General features: G+C 42.8%; 1 protein-coding gene across 1 annotated transcript; it reads left to right on the forward strand.

The window, feature by feature from the left end:
* The first annotated feature begins 429 nt into the window (after positions 1-429).
* LOC148509153 (peptide YY-like) lies at positions 430-7,770 on the forward strand. Its single transcript, XM_088443564.1, has 4 exons — positions 430-511; positions 4,107-4,294; positions 5,748-5,831; positions 7,472-7,770. Exons 2-4 carry the CDS (start codon positions 4,107-4,109, stop codon positions 7,494-7,496), a joined length of 297 nt encoding a protein of 98 aa, XP_088299690.1. The 5' UTR covers positions 430-511; the 3' UTR covers positions 7,497-7,770.
* Positions 7,771-12,452: the final 4,682 nt, after the last annotated feature.

A 12,452-nucleotide genomic window follows, 5' to 3' on the forward strand; every position in this document is an offset into this window, starting at 1 on the left:
TGTTGAACACATACAGTTATAAGCAGTGATTTAGAAGTAATAAACTAATTCAAGCAGAGGGTCACTTATTTTTAATTGAACAAATAAAGTTGAATGTCTAACCATTCATCCCAAACATAAGACCTTTGAATAAACTATTATTAACTATTGAGTTATAAAAGCTGATTATGCCCCAAATCTGAAGGTTAATAGATGGTGTATACTGCACCCACGCAGACCTCTACCATTACACCTCCCTTTTGTTTTTTTAACCCACACTCAGCACATACAAAACACCATAATAGCCAAATGATTGATCAATTAGAGATGAGTGAGTGTTTTGTCATAGGGGATGGAGCAGGGAAGTTTGAAGGGGAGGAGGAGCAGCCATTCTCGTGCTATCTCAAGAGATATAAACCCACAGAGGAATCAGCAGACAAAGCAGATTGTCCTGAGCTGCCTGCAAATAGAGAGATAGAGGAACCTTGGAGCACCTTTACCTGCCTGCACCGTTCCTACCTTCCATCACACAGTAAGTACCATATCCTTACAGGTGACCAGGAGTCCAGTCACTGGCTTCCATCTCATCCTCACTAGATGCCACAGTCTCATCGGTTTCCTTTTAAGCACTTAAGATATGTTATGTTGTATTTTATTTTTTACTGTAACACTAAAACAGTTGTAGCTCATCCCTATGGCATTGAAGTTGTAGGATCCTTACTCTAATAACTTGTAGTATACATTTTGCTTAATTTGTAATGCAAACACATTTTGTATACAGACAATATGTGAACTAAAAATAAATAACAAAGAATTTATGGAGGAAATCACTTGACACATACTTCCTTAATTGAGAATTCAAAGAGGCATTTTTGTTTTTTTATGTTCACAGCCTCCCTCCTGTTTTTGTAATAAAGAAACCTGAGTTCTGCATATCTCTGCATTAATAAATTAATATATATATATATATTTATATAATGGGTACGTAATGCCGGCTGTCGGGATGCCTGCTGTCAGAGTATCAACAGCGGCATCCCGGTGGTTGGTATCCCGACAGGGGTCGGGTAAGTATACTTACCCTACCCCCTTACCCCCTTAACTCTAACTCTCCCTTCTTGTAACCTTACCCTAACCCGCCCACCCCGCACCCTAAACCTAACCCTCCCCCCTTAGTGCCTAGCCCTGACCCCCCAGTGGTGCCTAACCCCAACCATCCCCACTAGGGGTGCCTAACCCTAACCTTCTTCCCCCCAAAACCTATTATATATATAATTATTTAGTCTAAATTTTTCATGCAGACATACTGTATGCATATAAGAAGTTCAAAGGCTAATCCTACTTCCCAACCTTCCCATCATGGATTAATTGTGTATCTGTCGTGTGTGAAATGAAAGTGCATGTGGAGTAATGAGGAGGAGGTTTTTTTTGCAATTATTTAAAAGTATTTCTTATAATTTTCAACCATCTTGCTGCAGGCACGGGTAGGAGGAGTGGGGAGTTATCCCGTATGTTTATGTTCTCTCCTCCCTCCTATTTAGCAAACCGTGACCACACAGCCGCCAACAGCCGGGTAGCTCTTTACCGCTTGAACGTGGGAGCGCGGACTTTCAAATCAGCCGCCGGGCTGTATAATAGACAGTGGAGGTCCGTATTTGGTACAGCCATTAACTCCAGCATCACCCATGTAGGTACGGTTGTACGACTCCATACAGGTAGACAATTCAACAGTGGGGTAACATAACACCGGTGGTTACAGATCTCATTGACTGAAGACATAAACACAAACATCTACCACTTTATTGGGCAGTGGAATGGACAGTCTAAATTACTAGTGTGCTGTGCCCACATAAATATTAGAGATGTGAGCCGACCCTCGTGTTTAGGTTTTGGTTTTGAATCTGGATCCCCCCTGGTTTTGGACCTGGATTGGTTTTGCCAAAACCTCACCTCCGTGTTTTGTTTTCCTGTTTTGGTTTTGGATCTGGATTTTTTCTTAAAAAAATCATAAAAACAGCTAAAATCACATAAAATAGGCCTGTTTTTGTTCCTACAGTATAATTAACCTCAATAACATTTATTTCCAGTAATTTCCAATCTATTTTGACCACCTCACAATATTATTTGCTTCATCTAGTTAAGGCCAAAAGGTTGCATCCAGCTAGCTGGCTGACTAAGCTAAGTGACACAGTGGGTGGCACTAACATGTGGCAGTTCAGTTTCTAATTTCCAACACGGATACAGTGTGTTATACAGTGTGGGTTGGATACACCAATAGTGCACTTACTGTGACAGCAGTGTCGGCAGAGTGGGGTTGCTGACGGTGTCCTCAGTACATGGAATGGCAGTGCTGGCAGTGTCCTCAGTGAAGGGTACCAGTGATGTCGTCAGTGCGAGTGTGCCAGTGGTGTCTTTAGTGCAGGTTTGCTCGCTGTGTTGGCAGTGCGGGGGTGACAGCGGTGTCTTTAGTGCAGGTTTGCTGGCTGTGTTGGCAGAGTGGGGATTTCTGACGGTGTCCTCAGTACATGGAATGGCAGTGCTGCGGTGCTGGCAGTGTCCTCAGTGAAGGGTACCGGTGATGTCGGCAGTGCGGTGTGCCAGCGGTGTCTTTAGTGCAGGTTTGCTGGCTGTGTTGGCAGTGTGGGGGTGCCAGCGGTGTCTTTAGTGCAGGTTTGGTGGCTGTGTCGGCAGTGCGGGGGTGCCAGCGGTGTCTTTAGTGCAGGTTTGCTGGCTGTGAGATCCGAGCCCGCTCATCTCTAATAAATATTGGCACAAGGAAAGTGAGTTATATCATCCTTTCTTCCACTGTGTGACCTAGGACAAAATATTTTTATAGCAGAGACAACCTATAGGATCCTAATTTTTCAAAGGTTCGGGACTATGCTTCTTTAAAGACTTAATCACTCTATTTATATGTGATAAAGATTGTTTCTAATTGTGACAGGATTGATTTATAGTGCTTTGAGCAATCATTGCACTGAAATTTTTGTGTGATTTGTATTGTATACATGTTGTATACATTATTAAATAAATTTATAAAAAGAAACCTTGTGTAGTTTCTCAAACCAGCGCTCCATCTATTTCTTTGTGATCTCTCTGTTTACCAGGTAGCAGATCCTGCTGGTGGAGATGCCAGTTTGAGTTATATTTATATAGATTGGTTGAGGGGCACACCTATCCTTTTTCCTCACTACTAAGATGTTGTATTCCTATTTTCAGAATTTCCTGTACCAAGACTCAGTGGTCTATGACTCGTTAAGCTTTAAAGGGCAGGGGGGGGCACAACATTTTTTTCCTGATTTCTAACCCTTTCTTTACACTACACACAGAAGCACTGCACAGATCACACTGATCTGTGCAGTGCTTCGGCAGAACATGCAGCTCACCTGCACTTCTTTCATTTCTTCTATTCTGCTCCATGCTCTATCGAGTTTTTAAACACAAATCTTAGTAAATCTATGAGTTGTATTCCTGTCTATGGAAAGTACTTGCATGTTAGTTCAATAGTCTATTAACTTCTCTTTGCGCATTTTGCCGTCTATTTCTGTGCGGGATCAAGTTGCAAATTCATGGGAAACTCGCAATCTCGGCCGAACACTATTCTTAGTAAATATACCCCTCAGTCTGAAAAGTTTTGTTGCTTTCAGTAGTTTTATTTGTATGGGATGCACATTGTGAGCTAAATGCTGCTCGGCACAGCCAAGTCACCTGGGACCTGGAGCACTGAAAGGGGCTATTTGGCACAAATTGAGCAACAGTGTATGAGGACGCATCTGTAATAGCAATGGAATGATATAAAAAATGTCATAAATACTTAACTATATATATATATATATATATATATATATACACACAAAATTCCATAAATAATTAACTATATATATATACACAGACAAAATTCCATAATACTTAACTATATAGATGGACATTGACCTTTTCTGTCATTCAAATCAGAAATGTTTAATTCGGTCTGTCCCATTGTTTCTCCAGATGGTGACCACTTTGAAGCTGTGGCCAATGATGATAGCTGTTTCAGTCTGTGTCTTAATATGTCTATATATGTCATGAATTGTCCTTTCTGCCATTCAAATCAGAGATGTATAATTAGTTTTGTTCCATTGTTTCTCCAGATGGTGACACTATTGAAGCTGCGGCCAATGATGATAGCTGTGTCAGTCTGCGTCTTAATATGTCTAGCGACAATAGTGGAAGGATATCCACCAAAACCAGAGACTCCAGGAGAAGATGCTTCCCCAGGGGAAATTAGTAAATATAAGACTGATCTGCGACATTACCTTAACCTGGTGACACGGCAAAGGTGAGTGGCTTCAACACGAATGTATGATGTCATAAAGAAGGAGAGAGATTGTTAAATCATTGGTGTGCATATATCCATTCTCTAAACCTTTAAATATTCGTATTTTATATCGTGTCACCAGGGCCGAAAGTAGGATTTTTGTCACTCTGGGCAAGGCAGTAATTAATTGCCTCCCCCCCCTCCCCCATATAAATGAAAAAAAAGAGGGCGTTCTTCTGAGCTCCGGGAAAGGGTGTGTGGTTTTGTGACACAGTAATGCCCCTTACGCATTATGCCACACTAAGTAATGCCTCTTATAACACATTATGCCACACAGTTATGCCCCTTACACATTGTGCCACACAGTAATGCCCATTGAAACACATTATGCCACACAGTAATGCCCCTTGTAACACATTATGCCACAGTAATTTCTCTTGTGCCCGGCACCGTCATTCTAAGAGACTGGGACCCACAACAGCTGTTGCCGCACAGTAACTGTTCATACTGTAATGGCAGAGGGCAAGAGCAGACAGGCACAATCAGGATGACTGTGGTCGCACCAACTCAAATCTGGTGCCCGGGGCACATGCCCCCTTCCTAGCTGCAGCCCTGGTGTCACCTGGAGAACTGTTCTTTTTAAAATGAGCCTGCCAAACATAAGATGTTTTGTCCCAGATAGCTGAGATTACACAGACAACAATGTCCAGTAAAACAAAAGCTAAACTATTTAGATTACATTGAGCTGTATGGAATATAATATTAAAATAGCTTAGTAATAAGCAACTGCTTTTTTATTTGATATAGTATTTAGTATTATTTACAATAATGAAATAATAAAATTAAAAAAGCAAATAAGACACAGTAAAAAATTAAGACTAGTATATCCATAGTAATTTGTGCAAAACCAGCTGCCGCATCGGTTATTGTTGAATGCTTCTTAGAATTCTGGCAGATTATGAACTGCTCTACTTTGAGAGTACATTCAAGTATAATATATATTATCATTTGCTATCATAGTATAATACATTATAATCTGTAATAGTTTTGAGGTGTACACAGTGGAGGAACTGGAGATTGTAAATGTAACAGCTCATAGGTGTGTGTATGGGAGGATGGGGGACAGGGGAGGAATACCTCTATCTTTCAACATCCAATGAACATTTTTCACACTGACCAATCAGAGCAGTCTGGGAAAATCATGTGTTCACTCCATATAATTGTTATTACTCTATATGATATTGAAACATTTCTTTCACATCCAAGGGGAGTATTTATCAAAGCTGGGAGAGAGATAAAGTACTAACCAATCAGCTTCCAATTTACATTTTGCAGGCTGTGTTTAAAAAAATGATAGGAGCTGATTGGTTGGTATTTTATTTTTTACAATTTTATCTCTCTCCCAGCTTTGATAAATACCCCCCAATTGTTTCTTTCTATTGTACAATTTAACATAATTGTCATATCTCTGTAGGTACGGAAAGAGAGACAGTTCCGCTGACAATCTTCTTTCTGAGCTTCTATATGGAGACAGCAGAAGCCACAACAGCAAATCACTGTGAGTGAACTAGACACATGGATACAGATTAGACAGAAATAAAGAAATTCATCTGAAAAATGCAATAATTTGCTCAAATGTAGTCACAAGAAAGTTGCAAGAGCTAGGTTACAGGTCTTCAGACCTACATTTGGTGTTCCTACAGATCATCATGTATACTAATGTACCCCGTCGCTATACATAGTGTTCCCCTATGAATTATTTTGCAGGAGTTGCTTTGAGATGCCAACATTATTTCATTACAAATGTTTGTTTGCAGCTTTCAAACATGGGGCCTGATTCAGCAGGGATCATAGTTGCTTATACGCACGCGATCGGCTGATTGTTGTGTACTGCGCATGCGTACGCATCGCAGGGTGTGTGTGCGAACTGGCCACTGCGATCGGGACCACGCAGACCCATCGCAGAGAGATTGACAGGAAGTGTCGTTTGTGGGTGGTGAAGGGGGTGGTCGGGCAAACATGCCTTCTGCGATCGCAATGCGAATGCAAAAATTTACATATCACCGCTTATATTAGCAACTGCGTTGCATGCGTATAAGCAGAATAGTGATCCTTGTTGAATCAGTCCCGTGGACAGCAGTGTAGGTGATGTTTAGTGTATGTGACACCAGTGGTGGCTCCAGAGGTGGGGCTACAGCGCAGTCCAAAATTCAAACAGAGGAGCCACACCAACTGCCGTTTCAAACGCTGCCAAACATAGATGGATGGGACTCACTGGCAGTTGGTGTGACTCCCCTATTTTAATTTTGAACTGCACTGCAGCCCCACCCCTGGAGCCACCACTGTGTGACACCTGATTGGGTGTGAGCATCAGGCAATGCAATCAGTAGATGAATTAATCACACACCACCTTTCCTAACAGGCTCAGAAGTAGGATGGGACATTGGCCCTCATTCAGACCCATTCGCGAGCGGCTGTCCGCTCGCAAGTGGGTCGATGGTCCCCACTGCGCATGCGCACGACGGAGGGAGCTCCGCCGTGCGCATGCGCGAGACCCGACGAGCGAAGGACTTTCCTTCGCTCGGAGTGTCTCATCAAAGGGGGCGTGCTGTCGATGGTGACTGACAGCACGCACCCTTTGGTGGGCGTGCCGGTGGCGTGCCTGCCAGACGTACCCAAGGGAACGCCTACCGTCTGAAGCCGGCCCCACTGACATCACTAGTGATGTCAGTGGGAGTGATTTTGGCTCTGATAGAGCCAAAATCACTCCTGGCCTTGCGGTTGAAAAACCCAACCGCAGGCTTTTACTCGCAGTTTCGATGGTCGCGATGGTCAAGACCATCGCGACCATCATCCTGCACGCTCGTATATGCTGTGGGTGGTGACCCACAGCTATACGAGCGTCCAGGAGGACGCTCCATATTAATGGAGGTGGGCCCTGATTCAGAGCGAGCGCTCTGGTCAGAGCGTCCGGCTCTGAATCAGGGCCATTGTCTTGTTTTTGGAGCTCTGCTCCACTTTCCAAAAGTAAAGATATATTTTAAGAGAAAGTATTTATATAGCAGTATTTCTTGGAAAGCAGTTAGCCCCTCATAGAGTGATGGCAACCATACTGGTAAACGGCACACATGATTAATTCCAGTAGGTTTCATATACTATTCTATTAAGTCCTTAATATGTGTTTTCATATCTCCTTAGGTTTGATGACTACTACAACTGGTGACCGTGGGACCCTATCTCTCCCACCCCACCACCCTTCCCTGAGTGGCTGCTCTTCTGCCTTCCCTTCTTTTTAACATATCAATTATTTTTCTGCCATTTTGCATTCTGTTTCCTGTATCTTATCACTCCGCATAGTGGGGAATCTGCAAAGAAGGCTTTGCCACCCACATTTGATATAGAGAACACGCATGTGCGTGTTGTGTGTGTATGCCAACTTACCAAAGCTGCCTCTCCCATGACATGCAATCTGTGATGTCAGATGAGAATTCCACTGCATAAAAAAATAAAAGCAAGTTTAATGTAAGTGGAACGGAGTTGTGACTGTAAAATTGTCCATTTAATCTAAAAAAACAAACAGCAAACAATGGAGCACTAAAGGAGTTGGGCATTAGGCATTAAGGTACTGGTGTCTGCACATAGGCTCATTCAGCAAGAAATGCACGTATGCAGATGCACGCACCCGGCCGCTGCGAGAATATGCAAATGAATGCATATGCACGGTAATCGCAGCAGAATAAGCAGACACCCAGCACTATATAATACCACCAACTTCCCTTTACGTACGTCCTCTATACCTGGCAAGATAGCGGAAACATTGGTAACATCGAGAACCATCGGACCCATACGCATAATAGTGGTTGACCTGACTCTCCTGCAGACATAGCGAGACTTCCTGTGTACAACTAGACCTTAGGCTGCTTCTGCCGCCGCAAAGGCTTAATTATGCACGCCCCTGAAATGCCGTCCAAACACACAGGCACACCTGCGTTTGCCCAATCACCCCCCCGTCACCACCCACAAATGGCACTTCCTGTCAATCACTGTGCTCTAGGTCTGCGTAGCCTCTGCAAACGCAGTTCCCATCGCAATAGCTTGTTCGCACATGCGCACTGCAATGCATATGCATGCGCAATGTGAATTAATCGACCGATTGCGTGCGTCTACATCCGTGCATTCCTTGCTCAATCAGGCCCATAGTTGGTTATTTATATTTGATAAAATGGGGAAACAGAGGCCCTGATTCAGAGCCAGACGCTCTGAAAGAGCGCTCACTCTGAATCTGGGCATTTTTTTTTTTGTGCGGCCTCCTGGCCGCTCTCATAGCTGTGGGTGACCACCCACAGCTTTTGCGAGCAGCCAGGATGATGGTCGCTATGGTCAAGACCATCGCGACTATCGAGCTTGCGACGAGACCCTTGTGGTAGGGTCTCGTGGCCGCAAGCCCCAGAGAGCTTCCGGCTCTAATAGAGCTGGAAGCTCTCCCACTGACATCACTTGTGATGTCAGTGGGGCCGCCCACAAACGGCAGGCGTTCACTTGGGAACGCCTCCGTTTGTGAAGCAACCCCCCGGTCACGCCTACCAAATGGGGCGAGCTGTCAATCACCATCGACAGCTCGCCCCCTTTGGTGCGAGACCCAGAGCGACGGAGCACCCGTCGCTAGCTGGGTCTCGCGCATGTGCACGACAGAGCCGGCTCCATCGTGCGCATGCCCAGTGGGCAAACATCGACCCGGCTGCGAGCACAGAGCTTGCGAACGGGTCTGAATCAGGCCCAGAGAACCTATCTTTATGTTCAAATGTATACACTGGTGCACATCGCTATTTTATTTTTTAATTATTCAGTTCTGTCCTAATTAACTCATGGCAGTAAGGAGACATCAAGTCTCTGCACTTTTATTAAAGTTAGATAATGTGGGCATAAGAATGGAATACCGCACTAACCAACTTTCCCAGAATGTCCCAGAGAGTCTCAAGTAGGCCAGCCTACTCCATGATGCCAACTTCTCAAGTGAAGTGGGCGGTCTGGGAATAAGATGATGCAATGTCACCTAAACTGTTACACTTGCCACTGAATGTGACCAGGGGCGTTGAGAGCCGGCCCAGAGGGAGGGGGTGTGACCTAATTGTGGGAGGCGTGGCCCACTGGGGAAGGGGTGCAGTGAGCCCCTCAGCTCAGAGCAAAGCCAGAAGTAGAGCAATCGATGTGATCGCTCCTCCCCCACAGGCAGTGAGGTAAATGGCTGCGAAGGCACTAGCTAGTATCAGAGCCAGATTTACAGATACATATATGTACCTGAGGGTTCATGTGGGCATTATACAAAGGTGCAGCAGTATATAGTGCTGTAAATTTGGTGTTTTGATCAGGGATGTGCGGAAAAGGTAGACAGGGGAGGCAGTGCCTCACCTGTCATACACTTTTTACTCCAGAGTTTTGATTATAAAAATGATTAGAATAATACAAAGAAGATATTTATATTTTCTTTACATTTTTTTGATAATTTTTATAGTCAAAACTCTGGATTATACCTAAGTATAGTAAAGGCTCTGCCTTACCTGACCGCACATCACTGCTGCTCCCGCTGCTCTGCAGCCACGAGCAGTCTCCCACTGCAGCCCAGTGCACAGCAGCGTGTGCTGGGCTGCTGTGAGGTAAAAAGCATCGGGCCCCTCCAGCAAGCTTTGGCCCAGGTAATTAGTACCCGCTCTCCCCCCCCCTCACGACACCCCTGAGTGTGACAGATAAACAGGTAAAAGTTATCAAGAATTCAACAATACCATAATTATTATGATCCTTCAATTTATATACTCTCACATATTCCACAACACTGTATTGAACACTTAACAGAAAATTGGAGCCCAACACAGATTCAATATGATCCCTGAGCAATATGGAAACACAGACAGTAAACTTGGAACATCTGAGGAAAAAGAGACCAATACAAATCTCGCAACATAAGAAACATGCACGCATGCCCCACAAAAATCATTGGCAACATGATATGGAATATTGAAGCCGGTGAGAGGAGTAGAAATAGATCACGAAATTCCATGGTAATTGAATTTCACAGCAGAACAGGACCTCGGCCAAAGTTCCTGCGATGCGATTTTGAGTGCTGGTTTTACTATCCCATCTTGCAGTTCTCCATTCTTCACTTTGTTTGCATATTTGTATTCTGTAGTACTAGGAACACAAGACCAAATTCCACTGGTGAATTGTGTGAAATTTTTGCATCTAATTGCATAACAAGTTTAGTATTTCACAGAACAATTTTATCACTTTGCTGACATGTAGTAGAAAATATCTAAATTTAGTGGCAGCCTAAGGTAATAGTTACCTACCTTGACGAACTTGACCTTCCTGGGAGAAAACCATTTATATTTAGAAGTAATCACGGAACATGCCAACAATGTCTTATTTAATATGAAAGTCCAGTCCATAATTTTGAAACTCATACAAGGGCTGGCACACCCAATTTTGCAGTATATAATTTCATTGACTTTCTGATTCTCTACTTGAAAATGTTGAGTTCCTGTCTGCAGCTGTTTCATGTCCTCTATATTTGTAATTTATTAAGGGATTTCTAAACTGTATTAATACAAATCTTGAAGGGATTCATCATCCTTAATATTCGCCTTCATCCAGATCGTACTTTTGGTTTTCCCTCTTCTTTTTTTGGGTAACCATTATTAATGTCTATGTTTATATGTTGTTTTCAATACCCCTTGTTTGTGTGAAAACTTATTTTACTCTACTACTATTAAGCTACATTTAAATACTTTAATATACAAATATTGAGTGCCCCCAAAAAGAGTCCTCTTTTCTCCATACCTGCATATCATGTCTGTAAGAATGTGAGGTCAGGGCTATAATTAAGGAGAACTGTAAGCAGATGCTTGACAGTGATAATAAGATAACTTTTTTTAAAAATAATAGGCAGCAGAACTTGCCCCATACAGTTTAGCAGTTGACATGCATCTACTATCTCATCAACAGATTCAATTCAATTCAATGAAAACTGCAGTGTCCTATGAATAAATATAATTTGCAAAAATTAATCATCAAACATTCACAATCACCAAACAACCTGATTTTGCCCTAAAAAAATAATTGTCACTTTAAAGCTAGATGCTTAATCGCTGACATCTCGCAGCTGTCTGCAACTTGCAGGCTAATTTTATACTCCAAAGTCCGATGTGTGCTGTACTTTTCAGAGGTAATATTGACGAAAGATGAGGGGAAGCTTCTGAATATATTGTGGCTGCAAATGCCAAAATGTAGTGAAAAGATCAACCATGAATTCAATTTAAAATAGGAATCTCCATTGTCCAAATATTGAGAGTGGGGAAGGGGCAACCAACAGCTCAGAGAGGACATCTGTGAGTTGATGTGAGCTTTTCCTAATTGCCATGAACAAATTAGTCCGGTATTTGTGGAAGACTCATATGAAAATGGACCGGAGAAGGTAGTTATAACGTGTGTTTAGATACTGCTACATAATACTTTGAAGTGTGGTACTGCCTGGGGTCCTTGAAAAGACAAATGATAGTAGATGGATCAGAGAACAAGTGTTGGAGATTGTGCGGGCTACGAGAAGGTGTGTGTGACAAGCTCATGATTATTTAGCGGCAATAGAGGGTGCTTTGGGGACCAGGAGTATGCAAATGATTTTTTATATAAATTAAGGAACACTTGCCAGAAACCATGAAGGAAGCTGTCCACAGAGTGGTAGAGAGTGGTGGCATTAGCAACATTGCTGACAACTGCATGGATTAACTACTAAGAGGGGCTTTGACACTTTACACCATTGCCCATAAATTAAGATGTTCAACTATTGAAACACCATTACTTTCATTCGCACATTTGAAACAAGAGATCTGGGAAGAAGAGTTCCTGAAATAAGACATGGATAAAGTGATAAGCAAAGCCAAGGTGATACCAAATTCAAGACCACTTCATGTGAACAAGAGTTACTCGAATAATAATGAAGAAGAGAAAATAAACAGATAATAAAGATGTATATCTAAATGAATAGGCATTTCAGAAAACAAAACAGATAGAGCAACCACAACCTTAAGCAGCAGGAAAAACAGTACGATTATGACATAATTGTACAGTGGTTTCTGATCCCCTGTAGTGCCTACACTGAACAATTTGTGCACGATTAATGAGCGAT

Source organism: Taudactylus pleione, unplaced genomic scaffold, assembly GCF_031769625.1.
Source record: "Taudactylus pleione unplaced genomic scaffold, aTauple2 ptg000331l, whole genome shotgun sequence".
Taxonomy (NCBI): domain Eukaryota; kingdom Metazoa; phylum Chordata; class Amphibia; order Anura; family Myobatrachidae; genus Taudactylus; species Taudactylus pleione.

Coding starts and splice junctions, on each gene's coding strand:
- LOC148509153 (XM_088443564.1), top strand. CDS start 4,107: ATGGTGACACTATTGAAGCTGCGGCCAATGATGATAGCTGTGTCAGTC. Junction 4,295..5,747: donor AACCTGGTGACACGGCAAAG/GTGAGTGGCTTC, acceptor ATATCTCTGTAG/GTACGGAAAGAGAGACAGTT. Junction 5,832..7,471: donor AGCCACAACAGCAAATCACT/GTGAGTGAACTA, acceptor ATATCTCCTTAG/GTTTGATGACTACTACAACT.